The sequence below is a fragment of the Tachypleus tridentatus genome, chromosome 10 (genome assembly GCF_004210375.1).
Source record: "Tachypleus tridentatus isolate NWPU-2018 chromosome 10, ASM421037v1, whole genome shotgun sequence".
NCBI classification, from domain to species: domain Eukaryota; kingdom Metazoa; phylum Arthropoda; class Merostomata; order Xiphosura; family Limulidae; genus Tachypleus; species Tachypleus tridentatus.
The window spans coordinates 159,362,906-159,389,308 of record NC_134834.1 but is presented as its reverse complement, the minus strand read 5'-3'; the positions used below and the strand labels follow the sequence as shown (position 1 = coordinate 159,389,308).

Sequence of the window (26,403 nt, the reverse complement as noted above, 5' to 3'; positions counted from 1 at the left end):
AACTAAGCTGGCTAAAACATTAAGACACAAATATGTATATTTATTCTCTTCATGAAAGTAACCTGTTTGTAAAATCAATTTTATGGTTTATTAAGTTGTGTTGAATGCTGAACTTAACAGAATTAAACAGAGCTGCACATTATCATCATCACCTGCAGGGTTCAGGCCTCCAAAAACAGGAGAATGAGATGCTACACTAGCAAAGTCATATCCTTTCCTGAAGCTCTGTGATGCCCCAAATGGAGAAAGTCCTGGAGCCCCAGAAGAAAGTGCAGGTTCCACAGGTAAGCCAAATGGATTTGGCTTCTCTCTTTCCTCATCACTGTCACCTGCTTGCATAACTTCTGTTTCGTGCTGTAAGTAGGTCATTTCTGTACGACTCTGAGCTAGTGACCATGCTTCACCATCAATGTTGAAACAGTACCTCTGCATGCTGTCTCTATCCAACTTTACCCAACAGCCATCTGTGTTTGAAACCTGCAATATAGGATATCTATATAAATAACTGAAATAGGTGCCTATAATGTTTAATATTAAATTAAAATGATATTAACATTTAACAATACAAACACAAATTTCAAAAGCATTATAATAAATTATGACTGCAACACATAGCACTTAGTAAATATAAATTAAAAGCATGCTGGAAGAAATAGTTCACAACTTAATATCCTCACTGTCAAAATAACTTTACCAATACTCCTAATAATACCTCAACAAACTGGTTTGTTTAAGAGATTTAAGATGAAACACAAACTGATAGCCCTAACATAAAATATTCATTATATAAATATTTAAAAATCAATTATCACAATACATTAAAGTTAACCTTTAGTTAAAGAACAATAATAATGTAAGTCATTTTTGCATAAAAATTTCTCAACAAGTGGGTTTCTCGACATCACTGGTAAGTCGTTTTTGTTCCAAAATTACATAGAGCTGATATTATGTATTAAATTTGATTACACAACCACAAACACCATCACATTTGAAAACATTTTTCTTACAGACTAACTAACATTAACATTTTTATACATTCATGCATGTTTTTGATATACCTTATTTCTAGATACTCAGAAAATGTTTTTATGTAATACAAAAACAACATAAATATATCCTTTATACTGCAATCAAATATTAAACAAAATGTTTCAATATTAGACATAAATGTTCAGCCAACAACCTCATTTGATCATGAGACAAACAATTATAACACACAAACACACATTAATCAGTGTTTTAATGAAATCATAAGAAATTACTAATCCAGAAAAAGGTTTTAGCTCTATTAAGGTTAAGAAAGCTTTCATGATGTTTCCTTTTCCTTCTTTAAAATGATGTTTTAATAAACATAAGTAAAAAACTTAAATTCATAACCACAAAATTCTAATTTCTGAAAATTACCAAGTCTTGTATTTCATATTTACCTAACATTTCAGTTTACACGAAATACTGAAAGCAACTAAGCAAACATAGTGTTGAAAATATGCTCTAAAATATCCTTATTTTATTTAAATGTTGGACAAGATTGGTACCTAGCTGATAAACCTATCTAAAAATCACTAACTATGGTTAATAAAGTAACTTACCAAATTAAATATTAGCCAATTGGTAATTCAAAATTTTCATTTCTACTCTGAAAGCATTTTAAGCATACAAAAACTTCATAACAAGTACACAAGTTACTAAAAATTACATTAAAAATAAAACCTTCGAATAGCAATCCATTCAAGAATTCTTAAAACTTTAACCTGAAAAACCTTCAAGCACTTGGTAATGAAAACTGACAAAATACAATTTGAATGGTCAGTTGAGTTGTTAACGGCATGACAAAATATAAAAAGGTCAAACTGGTTGTACACAGCTTTAAAAAAAACTTACCCTTATTATTGCATTCAAAAAGTATTGTTTACCTCTTCAGTTGTTTTGTATTAAACAGTAATAAATTTTCAGAGGAAAATTATGAAAATCGAAATTGCCACAATAATATTGGTTTAATATAAGGTTTTAAGAATCACCATCATTACATTTAATTGGGATAACCACAAAAATTATCTGAATCACATAACACTCACATCTTCCATAACAGTGACAGTATTTCCCAGTACCAGCATGCCCACAGGAGGTGCCTTTAAACTTGGACGGCTACGAACGTTATGGCCAGAGGCTCCACATTTAACAACATAATAAACACCTGAGCCTAAACCATAGAAAAACAAAACATCTTATAAGTACCCTTACAGGATTAAGGTAATATACGAAATAATTAGGAACTGAGATTTAATTTCTTGTTTGGAATGTATTCAACAACAGAAACTTGTAAACAGTACACGAGAGCAAATCTAGTGATCCAGTATAAGACAGTTTTATACTTACCATGAAAGAGAAAAACTTTTATATTTGATTCTGATGTTGCAAAATCACAATTTTAATAGCCAGCAATTAGTTGTAACCACCAAAGATATCCAAAACAATGTTACTCTTATAATTCATTTCTTATTACAATAAACCAATAATTGATTTAAAACACCTCCTTAATAACCAGTCATAGGTTAGAACTGTGTGTGGTTTCAGTTAATTTCTTCACAAAACATTTCTAAATTTGTTGGATGGAGTGGCACATTTAATATATCTATAGTGAACACATACCAGATAAACAGTTGGAAAATTATTTTTTATTTTGTCAGACCACAACTTTATTGAATAATTGGTACATCAAGAACTGTTGAGAATATGCAATAGGAATTATTTTATGTTATAAATGCTGAATTATGTAAAAAATACAAATAACCAATATTATGGAGAACATTACCTTTAGTGCGAGGTAACTTGTTTTCAGGAGGTTTCTTTACTGGTGATTTTGATTCCTTAAAAAACTCTGCAAGCACAGACTTGGGTTCCTGAAAGGAAAAGAAATGTAAATACAGACTGATAACACTATGAAGACTAATAGATAATTTTAGTGCTGTTCAAATGTTCACATATTTTTAGGAGAACAGAAAATTAAATTACATTTGTCTTCATATGTAAGAACAAAAAAAATCATGTTAAAAGTCATCTATCTCCAAAAAGCTTAAAATGTTACAATATGTAAGAGCTACAAGAAAAACAATGAGGACATAATGAGCAATCCTGAGATAAATATACACTGCCAACAAATGTGAAAGGCAACTAAGATAAAAATTACAGAAGATATTTTGCAAAGATATGCTGAATACACAGAAAAACATATGAATATAACAAACTGTATAAATTATATGCAAAAAAGATTCCTGAAAATACTGATAAAACAGATGTCATGAACAGGTAGAAATGAACTAAGAACCAATTGTAGCTATAAATAAAAAATAGGTAACTAAATAAAGATAACTACTGTACAGAGAAAACTGAAAGAAAAACAAAAATCAAAGATCAAAACAGAAATTAATATTATAATTATAATAAAAAATTAAATAGGTGGAAAGAAAGAGAAGTTTTTTCCTCTACACAATTTAGAGACGTATCTGGGTAAAATAAAGAGCAGCTTTTGTCTCTATCAGAACAGTTTAAATTTCTTGCATAAATATTTAAAAAGCATTCACAAACACATTTTAATTTATTATGATTCAAAACTCTCCTACATCATAGATTTACAGCAGATAAAAACAAAGGAAGGGAAACCTTAATGGATACTTACTTCTACTGGATATAACAATGTCTTGCCTAAGTGCTGATTAAACTGTAGACACCAGCCTTCAACATAACCATTGTGACAGTACTTCTTAATGGTTTCAGGACTGAGCCTAACCCACACTCCATCATCATTGTGTAGCTAAACACACATCAACATTGAATATAGTTAATTATAATACCCTGTTTCACAAACACAAATATTAAAGGACAATTCTAAGTAGAATTATTTATAACTTGCTCAGTGTTTTAACTTTAAACTACATGACTGTTCAATCACATTTCTTTTTGTGTCAGACTAGGCTACTGGTTTTAGATTGGCTAGATTATCAATGTTAGGAAGTGTTGACATTAATCGTTTGCCTCACCAGAATCACGGAAGTTCAACAACCAATTAGGATAGTCTATGTTCTGTAAACTAAATCATTCCCTTTAATATAACCCACGCAGTATTGAAATATCTCACACAAACTTAATAGAAATGTTTGCAGTTGGTATATTTTAATAGTTCAAACTACTGGCAGATTAAAAAACAAAAACCTTTGAATGGTTGTAAAAAAGATCAAATTTACAAAACTGTGTTATGTGAATAAAAACAACTGTATGTTAAACATTTTATATATGTAGCAAAGTGAAAAGATACTAAGTTCTACAGTGTTCCTGACCATGTACCCTCAGTATTATGCAAAACAAAACAAGTTTTATATTTCTCAAAACAAACATTTCTAAAGTATGATGTATGTATATGAAACTGGTCATTGGTAGTTTGTGACAGTCTCTTATATCGCGTAAATAAACTTATGGCATATGTTCCCTTATGATGACACATCATAAATAACTTGATACTTTATCTTATTTGATTGAAAAAATACACAGAAGTCTGTTTTATTTTTTTTTAAATATATTCAGCTGAAGCTTTTTTTTGTTTACAAAAAGGAACTAAAATAACCCCAAAAAATTAAATTAGAAGCATGAAACATTTTATACAGTTATTGTGAACTAGTATTAAAGATAAAAAAATATGTTGCCTGGTTTTGATTTGTGACAACTTCATAAACACTTATTTACTTTTTTACCTTGTTTTTACTGTTGATGCTCAGATTACATTACTGATTCTTAGTAATTTCTTACTTATCCTTTTATACTGAGAAATAGAGAAAAAACAAATCAGAGATAATAAGATTTGTCTTGGAAAGTAGCTGTTTTACTGCTTGACATAAGTTGCTAGGTTATTAAGACTAATTGTTGAGAAAGTTATAAAATGTACCTCATCAATAAAGGTTATTGTGTTGTTTACTTCTATGATGCCAATTTGTTCACTCTGTAATGATGGGTGGCTTCGAATTCTAAGTCCTGCACTATACTGGGCCATGAACTTGCGTAACTGGAACAAAATTGTTAAAAATTAGCACTAATTTTCTTTTTTTAATGCAAGATAATTATAATTAAGTCTAGCATGAATAAATGTCACAGTGTAAAATAAGTCATTTTATCAGGAATATAAGGAAAACTATTTAAAACTTAAAATAAAACAACTTATGACCATTACTCGGATGTACTTATATCATGGTTCATTTCTCAGTTAATTGAAGCTTGTATTTGAATGTTCAAATCTTAATAAAAAAAAAACATACCAGTGAAAGACTGTCCTGAATAACAAAACAGGTTTCCTCAAGATCAAGACAAGCATCTTATTTTGCATAATTTTCTTGTTTATTTTTTTTTTAAAAACCATCATGAAAGTAAACTAATGGATGAGATGTAAATACAACAGAAGCAGATTCATAATTTAGGTTGAGTAATCTTATCAGGATGGAAAACAAAAAATGATTCAAAACATACTATTTAACCTCAACATTAACAAGGAATTTCTGCAATTTACACTTTGCACAGTAAGATCACAAATTAAATTGTTCATGAATGTGAAATTATTACTGTAGAGGTTCAACTGCTGGTAAGAGAATTATTAGACATTCTTAAATAAACAAATAAACAAATATCTACCACACTTTTCACTGTCTTCATTTCTTTAGACATTTTCAGACATGCATATATAACAGGTAGTTTTTTGGTACATTATTTTATGCATAATAATTTAGACTATTCAACAAACAGCCTACATAAAACTTACTCTGCTGGGTTGGTGAGGAAATTTCTCTTTGATTTGCTTTGATGGCAATAACATGCCTTGTGGGGGTTCTTTAACTTCAACCTGCCTTCGTTGTGTGCCCCCTGAAACAAAAAGTCACCAAGATGATTCATTAATTTCAAACATTTCTTTGAAAAGGAAGGTCATCATGTAACCATTAGATTTCAAAGACGTATTTGTGTTGCATTAACTGTGTTAACAAGTCATTCAATAAATCTCTGTGGAACAATTATAATATCAAACTTGCTTGAAAATATCCCCTCTTCAAAATTTTACATGATGCAATACAATGATACAAAGATAAAATTCACTTTTTTGCACAAGATTACAGAGACACTGTTTTCATAATTAAAATACATAAAAATTATTTTTTGTTGAGTGTAAAATACGTCTATGCTACTGACCAACATCAAACCCATCAATAGCCACTTGGAGCTGATACCAGCCAACAGACCCAGGAGTCCAATTAGCTGTGTAAGTTCCATCACTGTTAGCCCTGACCAGCATGTTTTCAATCAGTCTTTTTTTGGTTGGCGATACATATCGGAGTTCCTCAAAGGAGTAATTTTCATAAGCCTAAGAATTTAACAGAAACACCAGTCTTTGTAAATTGTGTAATAGGGTGTTCAACAACAACAATAAATAAAATTAATTAAAATTCTAAAACACACAAAAATGTAAACATTTTGTAACATTGCTTCTCAATGAATGAAAAGAAATACAATACCAATGAAATACGTTTCAAACCAAAATATAAATTCTACCTCATCACAATATAATGAAACTCTTGCTCATACAATACTAAAAAACTATCATGCACTACATAGCCCCTAACTTATTGAAATCTTTATCCTGTGTGCATGTAGACTTGCAATACGAGTCACAATTTTTCCATTTCACCTCTGCTTCCTGTTTTGGAGAATTTTATTTTTCTTCATTTATCAGGGTGCAGATACGACTTCATGAACATGCCATGCACAGATCTAATGCACTGGCACCACGGGTATTCGGCGAGTATAGTTTAAATTTCTTTTCCATATAAATATATATTTAAAACATTTTATATTACTCTTTGTTAGAGTAGACTAATTTCCTACTTTAAAACAGTTTTTTAAAAACATCCTAGTTTTAACATACATGCAAAATGTTTCTATGCTAAATTCTAAAACAGCTTTAAAAACTACTGCATAATATACATAAAACAACCTGTATTCAGAGAAAGGGAGCAAAAATAGTATAACATATTAATTCATTCACTGTGCCCATGCTTGTAATAAGCACAAGTAGCTGGTCATATAACTTTCTGTAGAAGTCCTTAAATCTAGGATCCAGACAATATCCAGTGCGAGTATATCACTATTACAGTAACTAACCTTCATAAGGGTTATAGAATAGTAGAACATCTTTTCCTTTACAGTAATCTCATATGGTATTTCCAGATTAGGAGGAGGGTGACCACCAAAAGTAAGTGTACCAGTCTCTGGTTTACTAACTCTTGGTAACTTCCTGTTTGTGTCTGCAGTATTCCCATCTTTTTCACATGGATTCATAGGCACTGCTTTCACCTCCACCTATTCATGAAAGAGTAATTAGATTATTTTATCTGTAAGTAAGGTATAGAGACAAAGGGTCAAGGTGATTAATACATTAAATTACAGAAAACATTTTATATCCCACATTACAGCTCATACTCTGGGATCCTTTCAATTAGTAATGATTATTTTTTTTTAAATAATTGTTTTTTGGCTATAACAAATTAAATTACAGAAATATACATTGTTTCAATTGCAGATGTTAGCTAAGTAGCATTCAACTCTAATTTTAAGACACCAGTATGTTTAATAATTATGATTTAATCTTTTGATAACACACAAAATACATATTTTAAAACCTTTAGATTTGGAACATGGACAATTTTTCCATACTGGTCACGAGCCACAACTGTGATAACTGCTGGCCAGCCACACTTCACTTCCTCCTGACTACATAAAAGGTCACATTGCTTGGGGTCAACAAAGGACTCAGGTTGAAGCCATCTGCACAGTGATAAGATAAACAAAACATAAACACCAATTATTTACCAAGAACGTGAAAGAAATTTTAAAAGATTTATGCTTTTTGATTATTCTTATTATTTAACAAAAAACAAATAAAATGAAGTTTCTACAAGTGTTAGATCAATGGCACCATCATTATCTGGCTGTATGGGCCACAAAAACTTGCCAACCTTCCTAGAACATCTTAATTCTATAGACAAAACTCTCTACTTCATCATGGAAATAAATTAACAAAACAGCCAACCATTTCTTAACACGCTCCTCAGCAGACAAGAGAGAAAAATCACCAAAACTGTATACATAAAACCCACCCATGTGGACAGTTACCTACATTTCCAACCTTAATATAATGTGCTATAATCCAATCCCTAAACAAGAGAGCAAGGAACACTTGCAATAAGGTATACATCAAAACAGAATGCTAAAAGATCAGAGTGCTTCAAACAGAATAATTACATCACCTTCAAAAACTCCCTAAAGAAACCACAACAGAAAGAAAAATGAAAAGAAAACATTACCACTACTACTATTTACCTACACTGCCAGCAAAATTTCAGTGAATAACTCAAACACATAACCAAGAAATTTGATACAGACATCCAGTGGAAATCCTACAAGACATTAAGATTTATTCTGGTGAGAAACAAAGAGAAACCTATCAGTAAGAAACACAAAAAAGTAATTTATGAAACTCCATGTTACTGCAATGAAACATATATTAGTAAAAAGTGAAAAAAAAAATTAACACAAGAATGAAAGAGCATAAACACAGTACTAGACTGAATAAAACACAAAATTCAGACATTTCAGAATACACCATGTAAACCTAAAAAAAAAAATTGAAAAAATTAGAACAGGACAAATTGTAGAAGACAAAAGAAATTAAAGAATCCTTTCACAATAAAATCTTCATTAAACAGAGATTTTAGATTAGAAGCAAGTAACCTATGGCTTCAACTGGTCAGATCCACTGTCTCCCTTCACCAATCAGAAACAAGGATAAACCAACCAATCATAACACACTCTCCACAACCCAACAGAACACTATAAGGGCTAACAATACCATACATACACTGACCAAAAGACAAAAGACTTTTGAAACATTGTCCTCTATACTTGTTTTACAAAAAGCAGTTTGAATCCATTCAACAAAATTTTATCACACAACCTGCTTAATCTTTGAACATTTCAGAATTTAAATACTCCATATATCAGATATCAAAAACATTTTCATACAAACAGAAGTTCTGAAATTAAGAAAATAATGTATATAAAATACACAGAGGGTAATAAATCTTACACAGCTTAAAAACACAACTTAATATAATGAATATATCAAAACAAGGTGAGCTGAAATGAATTGAGGTTATTGTTTAAACTTTGATATTCATTTGCAATACACAGATGCCCATTGACCAAAAGTTTGTAGTCTGATAATTTATAATTTTGATGCTAGAATTTTTTAAGTTATCTGCAAGTAAAGGATGTTTACCATTCAAACACACATGCACTGTCAAATTGGTACAGCACATGGACTTAGAATTGGTTGGTCAGTTCTGGTTGAGACTCTCATGTATTCAAAGATGTATTTTTAATTGTCATTTTGCTTTCTTTCAAATATAAGTGATTTTATAGTTACCACAAGTGAAGAAAAAGAATGTCTTTAGTTTTAAAGAAGTGACAAATTAAGAAAGATCATCTGAACATTAACTGCAGTTTTATTTGTTGGTAAAATTATTTTATCAAATGCTGAACTTGTTTTTAACAAAATTGTTTTCCTAAGAAAGAAATTGCAAGTAAAGGAAACTTTGAAGTGGTGTGCTTTCTTTTAGTCTGTACTATTTTGTTTGTAACAAACTTAATTGCTATTGTTTCAAAAAAGAAACAAACAAAAACAAATGGATAACCTTTACTTCAAGACATTTTGTAAAAATTCAATTTCAAACTAAATCAATTCTTTGTACAATTTACTAATTTCATTCACATTGCATATTTTGTATACTTTTTTTCCCTTCATATTAAAATGCACTGCTTGTTGTTTAATGAAAATCTTTACCTACTACAGAAATGAAACCAACATTATACAGAGATACCAATTTTAATGTTTAAAATAAATTGTATTTTTGCAAATTTAACAAATCTTTAGGTCTTTTTATTGAAATTAAAATATAAAAGAAACAACTCATTCTAAAAAAGGAATTTTAAACATTGTAACTCTTTTGTTCAGCCAAGTCTTAACAACAATTCTACATTTAGTATACTTCTGTTTGAAATATCAAAAAGAATACCATACAAAAGTCCAGATCTAAACAACCTTATAAACCTATAATACTAGTTCTTAAATTAATATTAAAAGAATCAAATATATACAAGTAAAACTTTATAGCCAAGTTATTATGTCATAATTAAAAAAACACTTTTTCCTTTTCAGTATTGTTAAAACCTATATTTAACACACTTTCTCCTTTCAAAATTCTCATTGTAGGTAACGTATGTACAAATGGACAATGAGTAAGAATCAGGTGAAGAGAACGCAGAATTAATACAACAAACTGGAGTCATGTTTCTTAACCAAACATCTACTTTATAAAATAAAATGCCTTTTTCTTCTATTTGTGCATATGTTTAATAAACACTACCCAGAAGGATAAGTAACTGAAAGTTAAAACATACTAATGGCATATAGACAGGAATTTATAATGCATATTTTTCATAGGATTCCTTGCACTTTGTGCAACAGATGTCAATGATATGTCTGGAGCAATACATCACAATTGTACAATATCAAATTTCAATAGTACTATATAATCCTTGTTTGCTTAATGCTTTTAGAATAATCTGAAATGAAGAATGAAAACTTTTATTTCACATTTACATTTTTCTAAGATTCTTATGCATTCATACTAATAGTTTGATTTTTTCCCATTCTACAATAGCTAGTATTCTGTGCTATAATTAAATAAAATACAGAATGATGACACAGAAATGGTATTAACCTTGCAAGACGTCCTCCACTGGTTCCTGGAGTACAAGCAACAAAGTCTTTCAAGAAAAGACGCTCATTTGACTGACTACTGAAAGGAAGAACACCTTCTAGGGCTTGATGGATAGTAGGAGGATGGGCTAGGATAAATCCTTTGGACAGCAAAGAAGAGTGGGAACTGTACACCTACAAAAACAATTAAACACTGGATTCAGTATCACAGTATAAAGTAATCTAAGTAGCTTTTTACAGCTCTCCTCACATGAACACATTTAGCAAAATTACTTTGAAATCAAAGAAAAGTTTAAGTATTAAAATTGAGTGTGTTTGTGTGTGCACATGCATGAAAGAGATTTAAATATCCATAGTTTATGCATTTCTTTAAACAAATAACCTAAGTGGCTCATGGCTACAATATACTGTTATCTGAACATTTTTCTTCAAGGTCCAAAGACATGAAAGATACATAAATTATGAAATCACGTAGTACTACAGAAATAATGGAACTAAAGTATTTTTACAATTCTGTTTTCTAGGCCTAACAATGACTTATTCTATAGCTTATCCTGATGCTTATCAAGTTACCATATTTTATGAAACTAAAGGTATAGTATTTTTTAAAATGTGGTTGTTCTGCAGTATTTATGTTTGTAAGATCAGTCCATTTTTCAGAACAGCTTACTATTTAATCATCAGTCACACAATGAAGCAGACTTTTCACAATTACTTTATGCCACATTAAATTAAACAGGGAGAAACTTAATACAGAAATTAAAATATAATAAGGTAAACCAACAAACTGATGTTAATGAAGTAACCTCATGCCCTCACAGAATAAATTTCATTATTTTTATGAGAGGTGAAAAAAAGTTTAAATTGTTTTAACTTAATGACAAAAAACAAAATTTCCATTAATTCAAGATAAAACTATGCTTCAAATACTACATATCTAGCACTGAAAATGAATACACATAACTTATGTATTTTCTGAAATACCTGTTGAGCTAGCTCTTCTAAAAGTTCAAGGTCTTCTTCCATTTCTCCCACAGATGCTATATTTAAAATATAGTTATTGTTTTATTTCAAAACAACACATAAAACATAATTCCAAGTTCACTTAATTATAAATTAACATGCATTCATTTTAGACAGAAACATTAATTGGTGTTTGATATGAAAGAATTCAGCATAAAATAGTTTGTTTTTATAATCATGAAAAAAGAGAGAATGTTTTGGATTGAATTAACTGTTATCTTATGATTCCTCTGTCAGTGTTCTAAAAATAAATTAAATTTATTTGGCTTCTGATTTTTCCAACTGATTCCCACTATGAAAGCATTGTAAAGGACCATCTGCTTTTGATCTAATTAGATGCACAAATTTAATTTGAACTGCAATTCAAAGACATATTTGGTGGGATAATTCTAAAATAAAGTTTTTCAGTACTCCCCATGTTTTAATTTTGAACAGGGATTTGAACTCCTTGCAATATCTAATCTGCTGCACTGCCCATTGGTATGGCCACACTTGCACTAGCTTTCAGACTGAGAAAATAAAACCCATATCACATTCTAAACTCCTACACAAAACACTGTAGTTGCCACATATGTTTGCTATAAAATCTGGTTTCTCATCTCAATAAATTAACTTTCTCTGTGGTTTCACGAGTTCTGTTAGTACAGACAGCTAAAACAGGCACAACAAAGCTTACTTGCAACTGTAAGACAGCTACGTGCAGAACCTGTCTGAACAGGAATACTTGTAGCTAAACATTATCATGAGGTGAATTCTTCACCAGTAAGATGTGGTTTTGTAAAGTTAACAGACTGAGCCTTTAATCAGAATATATTTTTTGTTATCTTAACATGAATACAGGAAACCATGACACCCTCTTATAGCTCTCCAAATTTTGTTTAAATGACTTACAAACTCTGTGTTTAAATCAATTACTTACTTAATGAGTAAAAAAAGGTTGTGAATTTAAAAGAGGTATAAACACAACTGGCAAGCACAGGCTTAAAAATTAAGGTGTTGTGTTTCAATCCAGGTTTTACGAGATTAATAAGAAGATGAATATTTTATACAACAAAAGGTGCATTCAAACTATAGCACATTTTTTCACTGTTTCACAGAAAATCACACACACAAAATATAACCAAGCTTAAGAAACAATAGCTAAAGAAAATATACTGTCATACAATCAAAGTGGCTCACCTGGAGGAAGTAACATTTCACTTCGAATCAGTGATGCTGCACACATTCCACCTAGATAGGCAAGTTCTCTCTCCAAATGCCTCAAACCTTCCCAACCACTAGCACTTGCTCGAATCACATGACCACTAGGGTGAGGGCATTCATATCCTACAACCTGACAACGAAAACCATAGAAACTTGCTTTGTCATCTTTGATATAGTCTGAAGCTGTCTCCAAGGAGAATACCACTTCATTACCTAAAATAAAAAAAAAAATATATATAAACCTAACTGACATCCAAGCATGATTTAGGAGGGTTCACCTTAATTTTTGACTTGTTTAACATATTCAGGATTATCAATTAAAGCTAAACTCTTAAATTCTTCAATGCATCAGTTTGATTCTCCTGTAATAACAGAACACAAAATACTAAATGACAGTTTGTAACTTGAAATACAATTTCTATTGATAATTATTTTATACAAAATAAAGTAGTTTATTTCTATACAGTTGACAAGAAACATTTAAAAAAACTTATTTCATGGAATTTAATAAAGTGAGTTGTGTTACAATCTTGGTTTCATTCAGAGCCGAAGCTCTCAGCTACTTAGAGCACTCACTACAAAAAATAATTGTTGAATACACCAGTCATACTAGGAGGCACTCAACAATAACATATGGTAAATCTGCATGTTTATACCTTAAGATACATCATAACTGTTTTGTGTTTCTTTCTACATTCTTGTGAAGTTATCCAAAAAAGCTTTTATTTTATGAAACTATAAATTTTGAAAATGTTTTGGTTTGAAAAAGACTGTATGCAGTATTGTGGTTACAATCACAGATGCATAATAAAAATAACAATTATACTATACCAAAGGAAGTCAATTTTTTTAACTGTTGATCAGAAGATTTCATTCATTAAGAGATAACCCCACTAAGTAATTAAGTTCAATGATGTGGTCAGTTTTCACAGTAGGGATGTTCTTTTTTGAAACACTTAAAACTGTGTGATGTTTCAGCTCATTGGAGCAGACCATCTTAAGACAATGTATGATGAACAACAATTTCAGATTTAAAGTGTAAATGCTATCTCAGTAGTTAATCAAGGGTAAATGAAGTTAGTGTAGCAATAATTTGAGAATGTTCACAAATAAATTTTCATCTTAATGCATTTCAAAGCTAAGCTTCTATCAGTTTTTGTTACAATCTCTGTAAATTATTGTTGAAATGGAAGCCACATTAGCTTACACAGTTGAAAAGAACAGAAAAAGGAATTTCATCATATGTTTAGATCACTATCCTGTGACATTTCAAAGCTGTGATAAAGACGGTTTATATCAAACCATGATAACTAATGTTCCAAACAAGTAAATGGCTAAAACTGTATAATACTTTATACAGAGTGTTCGGAAAGTCACTGTGCACTTATATATTTATTAACAGACAAAACTGCATAGTGACTTTCCGAACACCCTGTATAATAACTTTCAACTTTAAAGTATTTTTTTAAAAATTAAGCAAACAACTGGAGGTTTATTTTTAACCCAATTGCACAATTTTGGCCTTAATCAAAGGGCTCATCACACTGGAATCCAGTAGGGTTAACAGATTCACAATTTATTTTCAACACAGAATGAACCTTAATGATCTATATGATTTAGAATCTTAATACTGTATATTACAAATTCAAATTTTAATTTCAATTTACGTCTCACCTGGCAGAACCAGAGCTGACTGTGGCCAGTCATTACTACCACTAAACTTTTTCATGATTGGCCAGTAAGGGGTGTAGCTTTCATCATCATTGTCCTGGTCTCCAACTACAGTAACTCCATGGGCAGTTGGGAGAGGAATGCCATGTTGAAAGTTCTTACATGGCACATATAACTGTAAACTATCCTCAGCTTGAGCAGTTGCACACTGAGCATCAAACTCAACAGACATCCACTGGACTGAGCTATGAAATGCCACCTATCAGAACAAAGAGGCTTTAAGCAAAAGTTAAAAATATTCTGTTCTTATATACTTTTAACTTTAAAATACTAAAATAATCAAAATCCTCTACAACCACAGTCAAAATTATCCACAAAATGTGTGAAGAAAAACTAAATATAGAATTGAAATTCACAAACACAAATGATACTATGGTCACTAAATTATTTTTGTAGTTATTACAATTACCTTTACTTTTTTCTTTAAATCAGAGTATTAATATTTTTATTATTTAGAGTATATTATTTAATTTGTTATTTTTTGTGATATGATTTGTACCATGCATCTTGTTTGTTTGTTTGGTAAGTAAATAATATTGTAACTCTTTCTTTAATGTTAGTTTCATGAACAGTATTCACTAGAATGTTTAATGTTATAAACACACACACACACACAGACGTGTGTGTTTCTTCATGTTTAACAGTGAGAATAGTAGGATTAGGGGACATAAGTATAAATTTGGGTAATGCAGAAGTCACCTTCAGCTAAAAAAGTTATTTTTCTAATAGGGTGGTTGGATTTTGGAATGGGTTGCCTTCAGATATTGTTGAGACAGTAAATTTAAACAAGCTTAACAAAATGCTTGATAAAGATATGAATGATAAAGACTGGCTTTAAGTTTTTTTTTTTTTTTAAAGTTAGTTTAGAGTATGGAGAAGTCAAGATGGACCAACAGGTTCCATGCTGTCCCAAAATGTTATGTGTATGGATTTTCAACTAACGTAAATCTATTTAGCTGGCCATACCTTGCAAGATTTCACTAAGACTAAGGCTAAAAGATATTTTTAGCTACAATAAGACCCAACTGATGAAACAATGCATTATAATTATTGCAGGTTTAATTCTGTTTGTTTACATACACCTAAGCACATTAGTATATGAATTTAGCTACAGTAATTACTAGGCCATATCTGTTGGTCCTAATCTATAAAGGTAGGTTAATTTGATCAGAAATTAATAATAACTATTAACAATATAAAATATAATTAACAGAACAATGAATACACACACTAAAGAAATGCAGATCAGTATTCACTCAAACTAGGTTGACACTTATTTTACATTCATTGATTTGGTATTTCTAGTATTTCTAGAAGAGGCAAAGTGAACCAAAAACACATGAAAAGTGTTTACATCTTAAAATTCTAGAACTTATATACAATACTTATGGAATTCAAAACATTTTGTATTTAATATAAAAGTATATATATTGGGTATATTAATATTAAAAAATGCCAACAACAACAAAATCTAAAATAGCATTCATTTACAAAGCAAATTATACATTAACTATCTACACTATCATTACCAATATGATCCTTCTCAAAAACGTTCACTGAAAAATGGCTGGTACTGTAGAATAATTAACTGAGAACTGGTGATAATTTGCTATTATTTATTATAAACATACAGATTTATATAATAAAAAAACACCATAGTACTCCAGAAATAATCTATTTAATACAAAGAATATTTTGCTATAGTGTCTTAGAGTTCTTTCATAGGGTGTTCATTAACTTATTTTACTATTTATGACAATTACCTCTGTGATTTTAATTTGAATATTAATATATATATGAATCTTTTATTGACTTATCTTAAAAAAACAGAAAAAAATACTAATTTTGCTTACCTATCTGAATAGTTATATTGTAACATAGGTCACAGAAATGTCACCTCAGATGTTAAGCCATAATAGCCAAGATCCAGATATAATGAGGAAATATTGGTTCAATTAAACAAATTATTTCTGGAAAACTGTAGTCATTTTTAATTATAATCTGGTTATACCGTGTTTCTCCGAAAATAAGACAGGGCTTATATTAATTTTCACTCCAAAATATGACACTAAGGCTTATTTTCGGGGGATGTCTTATTTTGATATATTAAAAAAATGAAGTTACAAAGTAAAAACTATTAAACTAACCATTTAAAATAAACTATTATTAAACTATTAAACTAACTGATTAATACTTAAACAAACTAATTAACTAACTATTAAACTAATTAATAAATTATTATTTTTTTATTTATTTCCTCTTCCTGCCACTCTTAACTAGGGCTTATTTTAAGGGTAGGGCTTATATTAAAACTATCCCCAAAAATCACACTGGGTCTTATTTTATGGGTAAGGTCTTATTATTGGAGAAACACGGTAGTAATGCCTAAGATACTCCAATTAGCACTACATGGTCTAAAGAAAGGAGCTTCAAGCAGTGCATTAATATACTAGAGGCTACATATAAATACATTAAAAAGTTTGTAATAAAAGAAAACTATCATTTGAAGCCATTAGTAAAAATCCACAGTAAATTGAATGAACTATCAGAAAACATGAAATTAGAAAACTAGTTTTGCCACATATTTGTATCCTCTTCAGTTTCATTGAAGAGTTACTGTTTTTGTCACTAACAACAGTTATTGCTTTGATGTTTTAAATTCATTAGCTGTATCTTAAACTTTCTGATTAAGTTGTTTTTGTTTTATAAATAAAACTAAAATACAATTACATTAAAATAATTTATAAAGATATATTTCAAAATGTACCAAATTATCATCAGCAAAAAAAATTAACTTTGAAATGATATTTTTGATCTGAAAATAAAAATTAAATAATAAAATAGCACACACTGGTATTAGAAACTATAACAATGAATTATATTTTACTGAAACAATCTACACAGAATAAAAACTTCCACTGTTATTAGGAAGAGTAACAGGAAGGCAATATTTTGTTTGAAAAAAAAAGAAGACTTGTACTGACAATAAAAACATCAAACAGTAAGTTCTGATAACAAGCCTACCCTATAATTTGAAACCGTAGCTGGACGGTAAGGATGATCACTTTCAACACATGCATAATGTGAAGAAGTTGTGGATAATGAGGAATCTAGAGTATCTCCTACAAAGAAAGACTCTGTTCCTTTAGTAGGTGAAGTAATACACTTGATTCCTCGCTTGTTCACTGTGGCCACCAGAGGAAGAAGTTCTTGTACCATGTGTAAAACCTGGACAGCACACTAATAAAAGTAATATATAACATAACTTGTAAAATATATCATTAAAACATTATAAGCAAACCCTAAAAAATCTGATATTTTCCAAATTGCAAGGCTTGACACATCAATCACATCCATGATGGAATTTCAAAACTAAAATACAGTAAGATATTTCAAAATTAACAGACATTTACAAGTATATAAGACTTCTGCAACACATCCTTCCAAAGAAAACTTAAAATAATTTAGTATTTCAATGTTACCATCATTCTTCACAATCCCATAAAGCTTACATAAGAAATCATTGCAAGTTGATACCAATACCACTAAAATAATTATTCATGAATATTTACTCACACATTAAATCATATATAGGAAAGTAATATGCAATTACATTATACACAAAGCTTTAAGACTTACTCTTTAAATTCATTGGTCCTTAAATTTAGAGACAAAGAAAATTTAGCAGAAACTATTTAAATTTGTATAGATGGTTGTTCATGATTTATGGTAACAATTTGTATATCCAATCACTTTACTCTTGAACCATTCCCATGCTATATAACTACAGAGACTGAATGCACATGCTCATTTTTATAGTTCAGTTGAAATGTAGTAATCTGAAAGTGCAGATAATAACAATAAGCTTACAGGACTTGCCAATTCAAAACTCCCCTCTTCTTTTGTAACTAAAAGAACATGCATAACATGAAATTTTAACTTTTTCAAGGAAGAGGTTTCTTTGATGTTCAACCACATCAATAAAATCATGTAATACATTATTCAGTAAAGATAAACTACTCCCAAGGGCTACTCCCAAACTGGAGGTAGACAGTTAAACAGTTTGTCCCCAAAGGTAATCCAAGAACACAGCAGTGCATTGCAGCTGAAGCAGAAATTTTCCTTAGAATCGTAAACATGGTAATTTACAAAGATTTTGGTCCACAAAGGCAACATAAGAGCCATGTTCATACATTTCTTCAAAGCAGTGAATCTACTGGAAGTAAGTGTAGAATTATGTACAAGTAGAAATGGGCATGTAACAAATGGAAGTATCATGTCACATTTGACAAATATATATTTACTTATACATACATGCCAAAATCCAACAATTTATTATCATCCTGTCAGTAATACACCATTTTGAAAACTACTAAGGGCATATTGAAAAAAAAAATTCTAGTATTTTTGAGAATGTCTTTTACAAAACATTTTTCAGTTGAAATTACAGGATAACTGCTCAAGAGCTCTAAATAACATATTAACAGGATATTATACTAACATCATGAATTATTTTTTGGAATACTGCAATACAAATAAGCAAACAAGTGCCTATAGATCCTGTGAAATTTAAAATCCATGACAATGTTTTTAACACTGGAATATTTAAATATGTAAAATGCATTTGACAAACATTTTATGATAGATTTAAGAAAGGTTTTATTCTTTTCTGGTCATTAATTACAGTGCTTGTAATTAAATTACTAAATTTTAAATTGTATCTCTTCTTTTGATGAATAACATCTTTAAATGTTTTTCACCAACACAAATATTATTTGTAAGAACTTTACAATAAAATCTTCAAAATTCCTAAATGAGCATATTAACTAATTTCACTTCCAACACAACATAAATGTTTTGATTTAATATTTTACTCAATACTCAGTGCAAAAATATTTCAATCTATGTGATTCATAATGATGAATTAATACATTAAGTACCATAAATAGTTATTTTAAAATATTACTTATGTATCACAGTATATTACAGATACCATATATTAATTTAAAAAATAAAAGGAATCTTAACTACATTTGTTTTCTCAACCTTTTATCATATTGTTGGAAATCAACATAAAAAAATGTATGACTTTTTATTTACATATGTGCACAACAGATGACAGCTGACTACCACATTTAATAACAAGTAAACTGAACTGGAACAAATGTAATCAATTAATTTTTCCAATTATCTGCCCTAAATCATCGAAAAGATTACTGAGAAACTTGTGTGTGCATCATATGATCAAAATAACACAATGTATTACTACACCCTATGACATTATACAATATGTTTGTTGAAACACTGATTAAACATTACACTTACAGATAATTTTAAACAATTCTACAATATACAATATGAAATGTGTTGTGAATATCTTTAAACAAAGCAACATAAAGTAAAACAATACAATTAACATTGTTTTAATAAATCATCATTCAATTATTACCCTTGGATCAGAGGTGGACACAGAACAGAGGTGAGCCATCAACATTGGAAGTAACATTGTGATTAAATGAGAGTTTCCAATGCCTGCCAAAACATCTTCCTCTGGAAGGAAAAGAGAATTTTAAGAATTTAATCAAAATGCTTTCTTAAAAGATAACATCTTGATTCTACTTATACATTCTTTATGCCTAACCAAATAAAGAAAATAGAAAAATAAAGTGCAAGTTGAACAAATAAGTATTAAAAAGACATATATGAAAAATTAAGAACTTTGGTTGATCCCACTTTGCAAGATTTCACTTTTTCAATGCCTTCAAACCTATTGAAATTGTGGAGAATACAACATAAGTTAGATTATAAAATCACAGAAGTACTGTTAATGTGATATATTAAAAAAACAAGAATCTTGGAATTGCATTTAGGTTTTAAATAAATAAGCAAAGTTTTGTTTATAATATGAATATTTCTATTTATTACTTTTATATGACATACAGATAATTATAAAAAGCAAGTGGTAAAAAAACATCTTTCTCAACCTCAGTTTTTATATAAAAATTTCTTTAAATTACATAACGACATTTTATCTGTGTGAATTGAATTGTAACAGTTTATTTTCAAACTTAACACATTGCTTTTACGTAAGAAAGAGTACTTGCATAGAAAGAAAAATGAAGTTTGATCTAGCATTAAACTGTGTTTTATAAACTTTTTCTTTTATTACAAAAATAAATTTACACATTATTTTCTTTCACTTAAATTTCAAGAACTGTTGGTTGAATGTTTTATAAATATATCAAATTAAAATTTTTTTTCTTCAAAATAAACAATGTAATTATAAACAACACCTTCTTCTGCTTGGGCTTCCAGCATAAGTTCTGCTGCTGCTTTCATAACAGCTTCGCAAATACCCAAAACATTCTTTCTTGCTTGTAGTTCTGCTAGATCATACAGGCTTTGCTGGTTATCTGAGTCTTGAGGTGTGCTTAAAAATGTTAACAGGTTCTCTTATTTCTTTCTAAATTGTTTTTATTTCAATTATTTCTCATTAAAGTTGTTTAATTTCACTAAAATATGAGCATATATCTGCATTTAGTTAATAAAGTCAAATTATTTTAACACATTTACTTAACATGCTTATCTTACAATACTCTTTAAGGACTATAAAAAATACTTGTGATTTTAATTGTTCATAATAACATAAGGTAGTTAACAATCAAAGTTTGTATATGATAAAAAATTTTCTATGAAGTATAAATAAATTGTATATCATACAAAAAACCAAAGCACCTGAACAAAGGTTATTTTAAAACAACTCTATTAGTATCAATAAATAAAAATTTTGAGTTACATAATCATCCAATTATTCAATTTATATTCACAAAATATTAGGTTATATATATTTTTTTATACAAGTTATAATTATTAAAAAACTACATAACAAGGTTAGCAATAATCATTAGTTCTTTCAATATGATATATTCTAGTCATTAAATTTGTTTTTACAAAGCTACATATTAAAACATTTAAATAAAGTATGCTTTAGCAACTAAAGTGTTTGAAACTATAGCTTTAAAAATGTGATTCCAGTTAATTAAATACATCAACTACACTTACATGTAATAGAAAATTTGAGGTATCTGACCTCTAGTGTGGTTTGTACCATTAAAACTTAAAGAACAGTCTGTAAAAGAAAAGATGGTTCCATCTGGGCCTTTGACTTGAGTCAAACCACTGTCCCCGTTGTTCGTCCTAGCTCCATGGTTTCGTAATCGTATAGCATACTTGACATTTTCCTGCATTTAATATGGCAAAATTAAATAAAAACAACAAAAATGACAAATTTAAATTTCAATTCCATCAAAATTGCCCCTAATGTAAAGTAATTGTTAAAGTTACATGGTTTAGTTGTTAAGTGATTAACTAAAACTTACAAAAGCAAAACATTAATATACAAAAAAGAGTTTATTTCAAAATTTCAAACATCACACAAGGATTATCTGCACATAACCATACATAATTTTAGACTGACATACTAGAGAGAAAGTATCTAATAAATATTACCCAATGCTATCTCTTTGGTAACATTTGTCTAACCAAATAATGGAATTTAATTGTTACATTTATAGTTCATCCATGGTTCTAAACTGCAGATTGCATTTTTGTTGCAACCATTCATACACTATGAATCATCACAATTTGGGCAAGTAGCTCTTAAGCCATACATAAGCACCATACAAAGAAAGTATAAATTAAGTCTCTGGATGACACACACATATTTCTTAATTTTCCTCAAGACATTTCCATAAATAAACATTCTGTTGAGATTCACTACAACTTTTTTCCAAAGATATTTGGCAGGTGCCTGATGTAAACCTAGGGCAATTAACTTATCAATCAAACCACAGTTGCAAGTGATATTAAAAAACTTAACCTGGAAGGACAAAACAAACAATAAAGCAAAACAAAAAATATATTAAAAATATCATTAATATTTAAAATTCATAGCACATTTTCATAGTCAGAGGTGGGAAAACTTAGCCAATCACAAGTGTGACCTCTGAGGAAAAAAACATCTCAGAATTCCTTCTCACAGTGATATTTAATGTAAAATAGCTCAAGGGTGTCAGTCTTATTTTGAAGTAACAAAAAGCATTTCTTTTATTATTGTTTAATCAAAACTCAGATCTTTAGTTTCAAACAAATGAAAGCTATTAACATTCTGATCATAACTACAGGAAGTACTTGAAGTTTGAACATTTTGGAAGGAAAATTTCAGACAGTATTAAAATCTAATTAATGGAGAGAGAAAATAACTCCTTAAGAACTACCACAACAGTGATGTAGTTTTCTCTTATACACTTTATTATTAGTTTCAAAAATTAGTTATACCACAAGAGGATTTCATAACGATTTATTTTTGCATAAATTTAATTACTAGAAACCATAACTTACTTTTTGTAGCAATGTTTTCTTGTCCCATTAAGTTTAATATCAATTGTGAAATAGTTTAAATAAAGGCACTTCACAACAAAGAATACCTATAGTAAAGTAAAACAACCTAATTTACCTTTATTGGAACAGGTTTTTCAAATTTCAGTTCAGCTACGTCTCTGTAACAATCTTCAGGACCATACCGTCCACGAACAACTTCAAGTGTCTTCCAGCGCTGAATGTGAGAAGGGTCACTACCACTTGTACTCTGCTGTTTAAATTTTTTTTAATATTAATTTTCAAAAATATTAAAAACTGAAAAAAAGCTTCTATAATCTAATTTATTTTCTTATGTGTTATTATTTTACCAAACAAAGAAAATTCTAAAACAGAATAATATAAAATTTGAAATGCCCTTACCTACACAGACCTACAAACATGAGATAAACTTTTTTACATATAGAAAACTGTGGATTTCCCAAGAGATTATCTAAAACATTCAATAAAAACAGGGCTCAGAGGTTACCATAATAAAACAACTCATTTCCACACTTTTGCAATCAGCAATTTCTTCACTCTGTTCAGAATGTTAGATTTTAAGTGGTTGCTTGGGCAATTTTTTTTTTTTTTGGCTCCAATATCCAATAAACAGGTTCTCCTTATTTGATGTTTTATGTGCAACTGCTAAAAGAAAAATATGATGCTTTTTTATTGCCCTAGTTTTTCCTAGAATTTACATAGTAGCAAAATTTGCGAAAGAGTTTCAAAATACTATTCATTTAGTGAGATGCTCCAGCAAAAATTGAGAAATTGTTAATGTAAAGGAAATTAACTGTCTTGTATTTAGTTTCTACACTTTTTTTTTAAGTAAGTCTTAAACCAATTCATGTCAAAGATAGTCCAATAACACCTAGTATATAACCCTACAACAAAACAGAATTTTTTTTTTTTATATAACAAAACTTAGAGCAAAGCAATCTTACTAAACCCTCAACAACAGTTAATTGACTGGTTTTAACATAACAAAGTCAGCCTCTAGAGTTTTACTATAATCATAAAAATCCAATTATACTATAATAATTATTCAAACCACGTTCTGAACAGACATTTTGTTTTGCAACATTTTAAAAATACTTTGAGACTAACTATATCAATTTTAAAATGTCTATTAAAATCTTATGCACTCTAAATTATTAACGCTAAGAGGGATTAAACTTATTAGAAAAAATAAATTATGTCCATGGAGCAAAAATATCCAGAAATTTGGCATTAATATAAAACTGGAAGTTATCTGGGAAGAGATGCTGGGATTTACTACTCTCAATAAATAAACATTTTTTAAACGCTTTCCCACTGTTGCATTAGAATTACAATGATCAACGTTTAGACTTTAAGCCTTAAATCAGGAGCACAGAATTTCTGTAACACTAACTGAAAGCTTGCAGCCAATATATTAAGCAAATAAAACAACTTGCAAGATTCTCTGGAGTTAACAGTTGTTGTTTATATTTGTAATTATGTTTACCATGTTCTAGTCACCATTAATTAAGTAAGAAAAATGTAGTGACAAACAATTTATCTATGGACACAAGAATACTTCTAATAGTCCACAGAAAAGATTGAAAAGTTGCTAAGTATATAAAAAGTCACTGAGAAACACTAAAGATTTTTTTTCATGCAGCTTAGGTTCAAAAAACATTATTTTTGTTATTATAAAATTTTTACTCAAGTCTCTTTAGTTAATCAAAAAATACTATTTCATCAAATTTCTCAGAAAATAACTATTGTACTTGTCTGGCAGAAGAATAAGTACAAAAGAGAAATTAATCAAGAAACATATTAACTTACATCATCCAATAACTCAAGCTCATAATTCCATTCACTTCCTACACCACCATAAACTGTCACTCCAGCAATACTGATGCCTGCTCTGTCTACACTGAATGATATTGCATCAGGAGATCCATTTCCAGTATTCCATGTTCTATTCTGGCTAACCCTAGTAAATCTTGAAGGTGTTGTATGAAGTATTTGTCCAGCCATTCCATGCCAGTCTAACTGTAGGAATTTTACAAAACCAGAAGACTGTCTTCAAGATCAGTATTACCCAAAATTACTTTTATCAGTATAAAAAATAGTTATTTACACCGTTATACTTCACCTGATCTAATATATTTGAAAAACTGAATTTGTCACTCCTGTTTCACTCACTTGCAGTCTTAAACACATTTACGATAGTGCTATCATACACTGATCAATTTAAACAATTCCATAAAACCGATAGGTCTGCACAAATATCCAGGTAATTTTACAGTATTATATCATTAATGAGTTTATTTGAACATTTTTCTTAAGTGTTCATTACATACCAAACTGCTTATGGATTCATAACTCTGAATTTTCTAAGAGCCATTTGTTATGAAGAGACCAATCAAAAATATTATCAGTACTACATTTAAATCCACTGATTACTGATGGAAATACCAGTGTATCTTACATTTAGGAAAGGAGTGATTTCACCCAGTGTTTGTCAGTTCTTTACATTGAATATTTTGAAAAAACATAAAATTACTCAGTCAATATATTTGTGATAGGTGAACCCACTGGTAGTAAATTATATAAAAACATTTTGCATGAGAACTTTTTCCATTGTCCAACCATTAGATTACCAAAGTGTAAAACTGCTAAGTTTACTTTTTCTAGATTAAATATCAATAATGACACACATCAAAATATGCAGGGTTTTTACACCTTGTACTTTTTATTTGAACAAAACCTGAATACAAGTTTGTTGTTAAGCAAAAACTAACAACAATAGGCAACTCAAATACTTGTCCTACCAGTAACTTAGATGCTAAGTTTTATTTCATTTCTATTAATAATAATAATAATAAATAACTGTATTCAATATTTTTACTTTACTTGATTACATTACTGACCAACATGACTTGGATCAACTTGGATTTAACACTTTCATATTCACATATAACCTTGTACCTTAAGCAACTTTCATTGTAATTAAATGCTATGTACACATAACACACATCTACGACAGAAGTTCAAATCAATTTGGGGAAATAACAAAAAAGTAATAAACAAAAGTAAATTTGCAATCTTTTGTAACTAAAGCCTTTCTTGCATTGGTTTTGTAATATCTCTTGTTATATATATTATTAAAATTGGTATGAAGTTCAAGA

At 29.3% G+C, this 26,403-nt stretch overlaps 1 protein-coding gene across 6 annotated transcripts in view; it reads right to left on the bottom strand.

The window, feature by feature from the left end:
• LOC143230760 (E3 ubiquitin-protein ligase MYCBP2-like) overlaps positions 1–26,403 on the bottom strand; it is a 145,767-nt gene that overhangs the window by 55,425 nt on the left and 63,939 nt on the right. For 5 of the 6 annotated variants that reach the window (XM_076464878.1, XM_076464884.1, XM_076464882.1 and 2 more), the window contains 19 exons: positions 25,055–25,264; positions 23,343–23,477; positions 21,890–22,068; positions 21,121–21,257; positions 20,277–20,377; positions 17,852–18,067; positions 14,771–15,026; positions 13,073–13,309; positions 11,855–11,910; positions 10,872–11,044; positions 7,710–7,854; positions 7,192–7,389; positions 6,223–6,394; positions 5,801–5,901; positions 4,937–5,053; positions 3,677–3,811; positions 2,813–2,900; positions 2,076–2,200; positions 153–477 (listed from right to left, as the gene is read on the bottom strand). In XM_076464878.1, coding sequence (XP_076320993.1) covers positions 153–477; positions 2,076–2,200; positions 2,813–2,900; positions 3,677–3,811; positions 4,937–5,053; positions 5,801–5,901; positions 6,223–6,394; positions 7,192–7,389; positions 7,710–7,854; positions 10,872–11,044; positions 11,855–11,910; positions 13,073–13,309; positions 14,771–15,026; positions 17,852–18,067; positions 20,277–20,377; positions 21,121–21,257; positions 21,890–22,068; positions 23,343–23,477; positions 25,055–25,264 — 3,106 coding nt within the window. The remainder of the gene's footprint in view (positions 1–152; positions 478–2,075; positions 2,201–2,812; positions 2,901–3,676; positions 3,812–4,936; positions 5,054–5,800; positions 5,902–6,222; positions 6,395–7,191; positions 7,390–7,709; positions 7,855–10,871; positions 11,045–11,854; positions 11,911–13,072; positions 13,310–14,770; positions 15,027–17,851; positions 18,068–20,276; positions 20,378–21,120; positions 21,258–21,889; positions 22,069–23,342; positions 23,478–25,054; positions 25,265–26,403) is intronic. The other variant, XM_076464880.1, reaches the window with a different exon arrangement.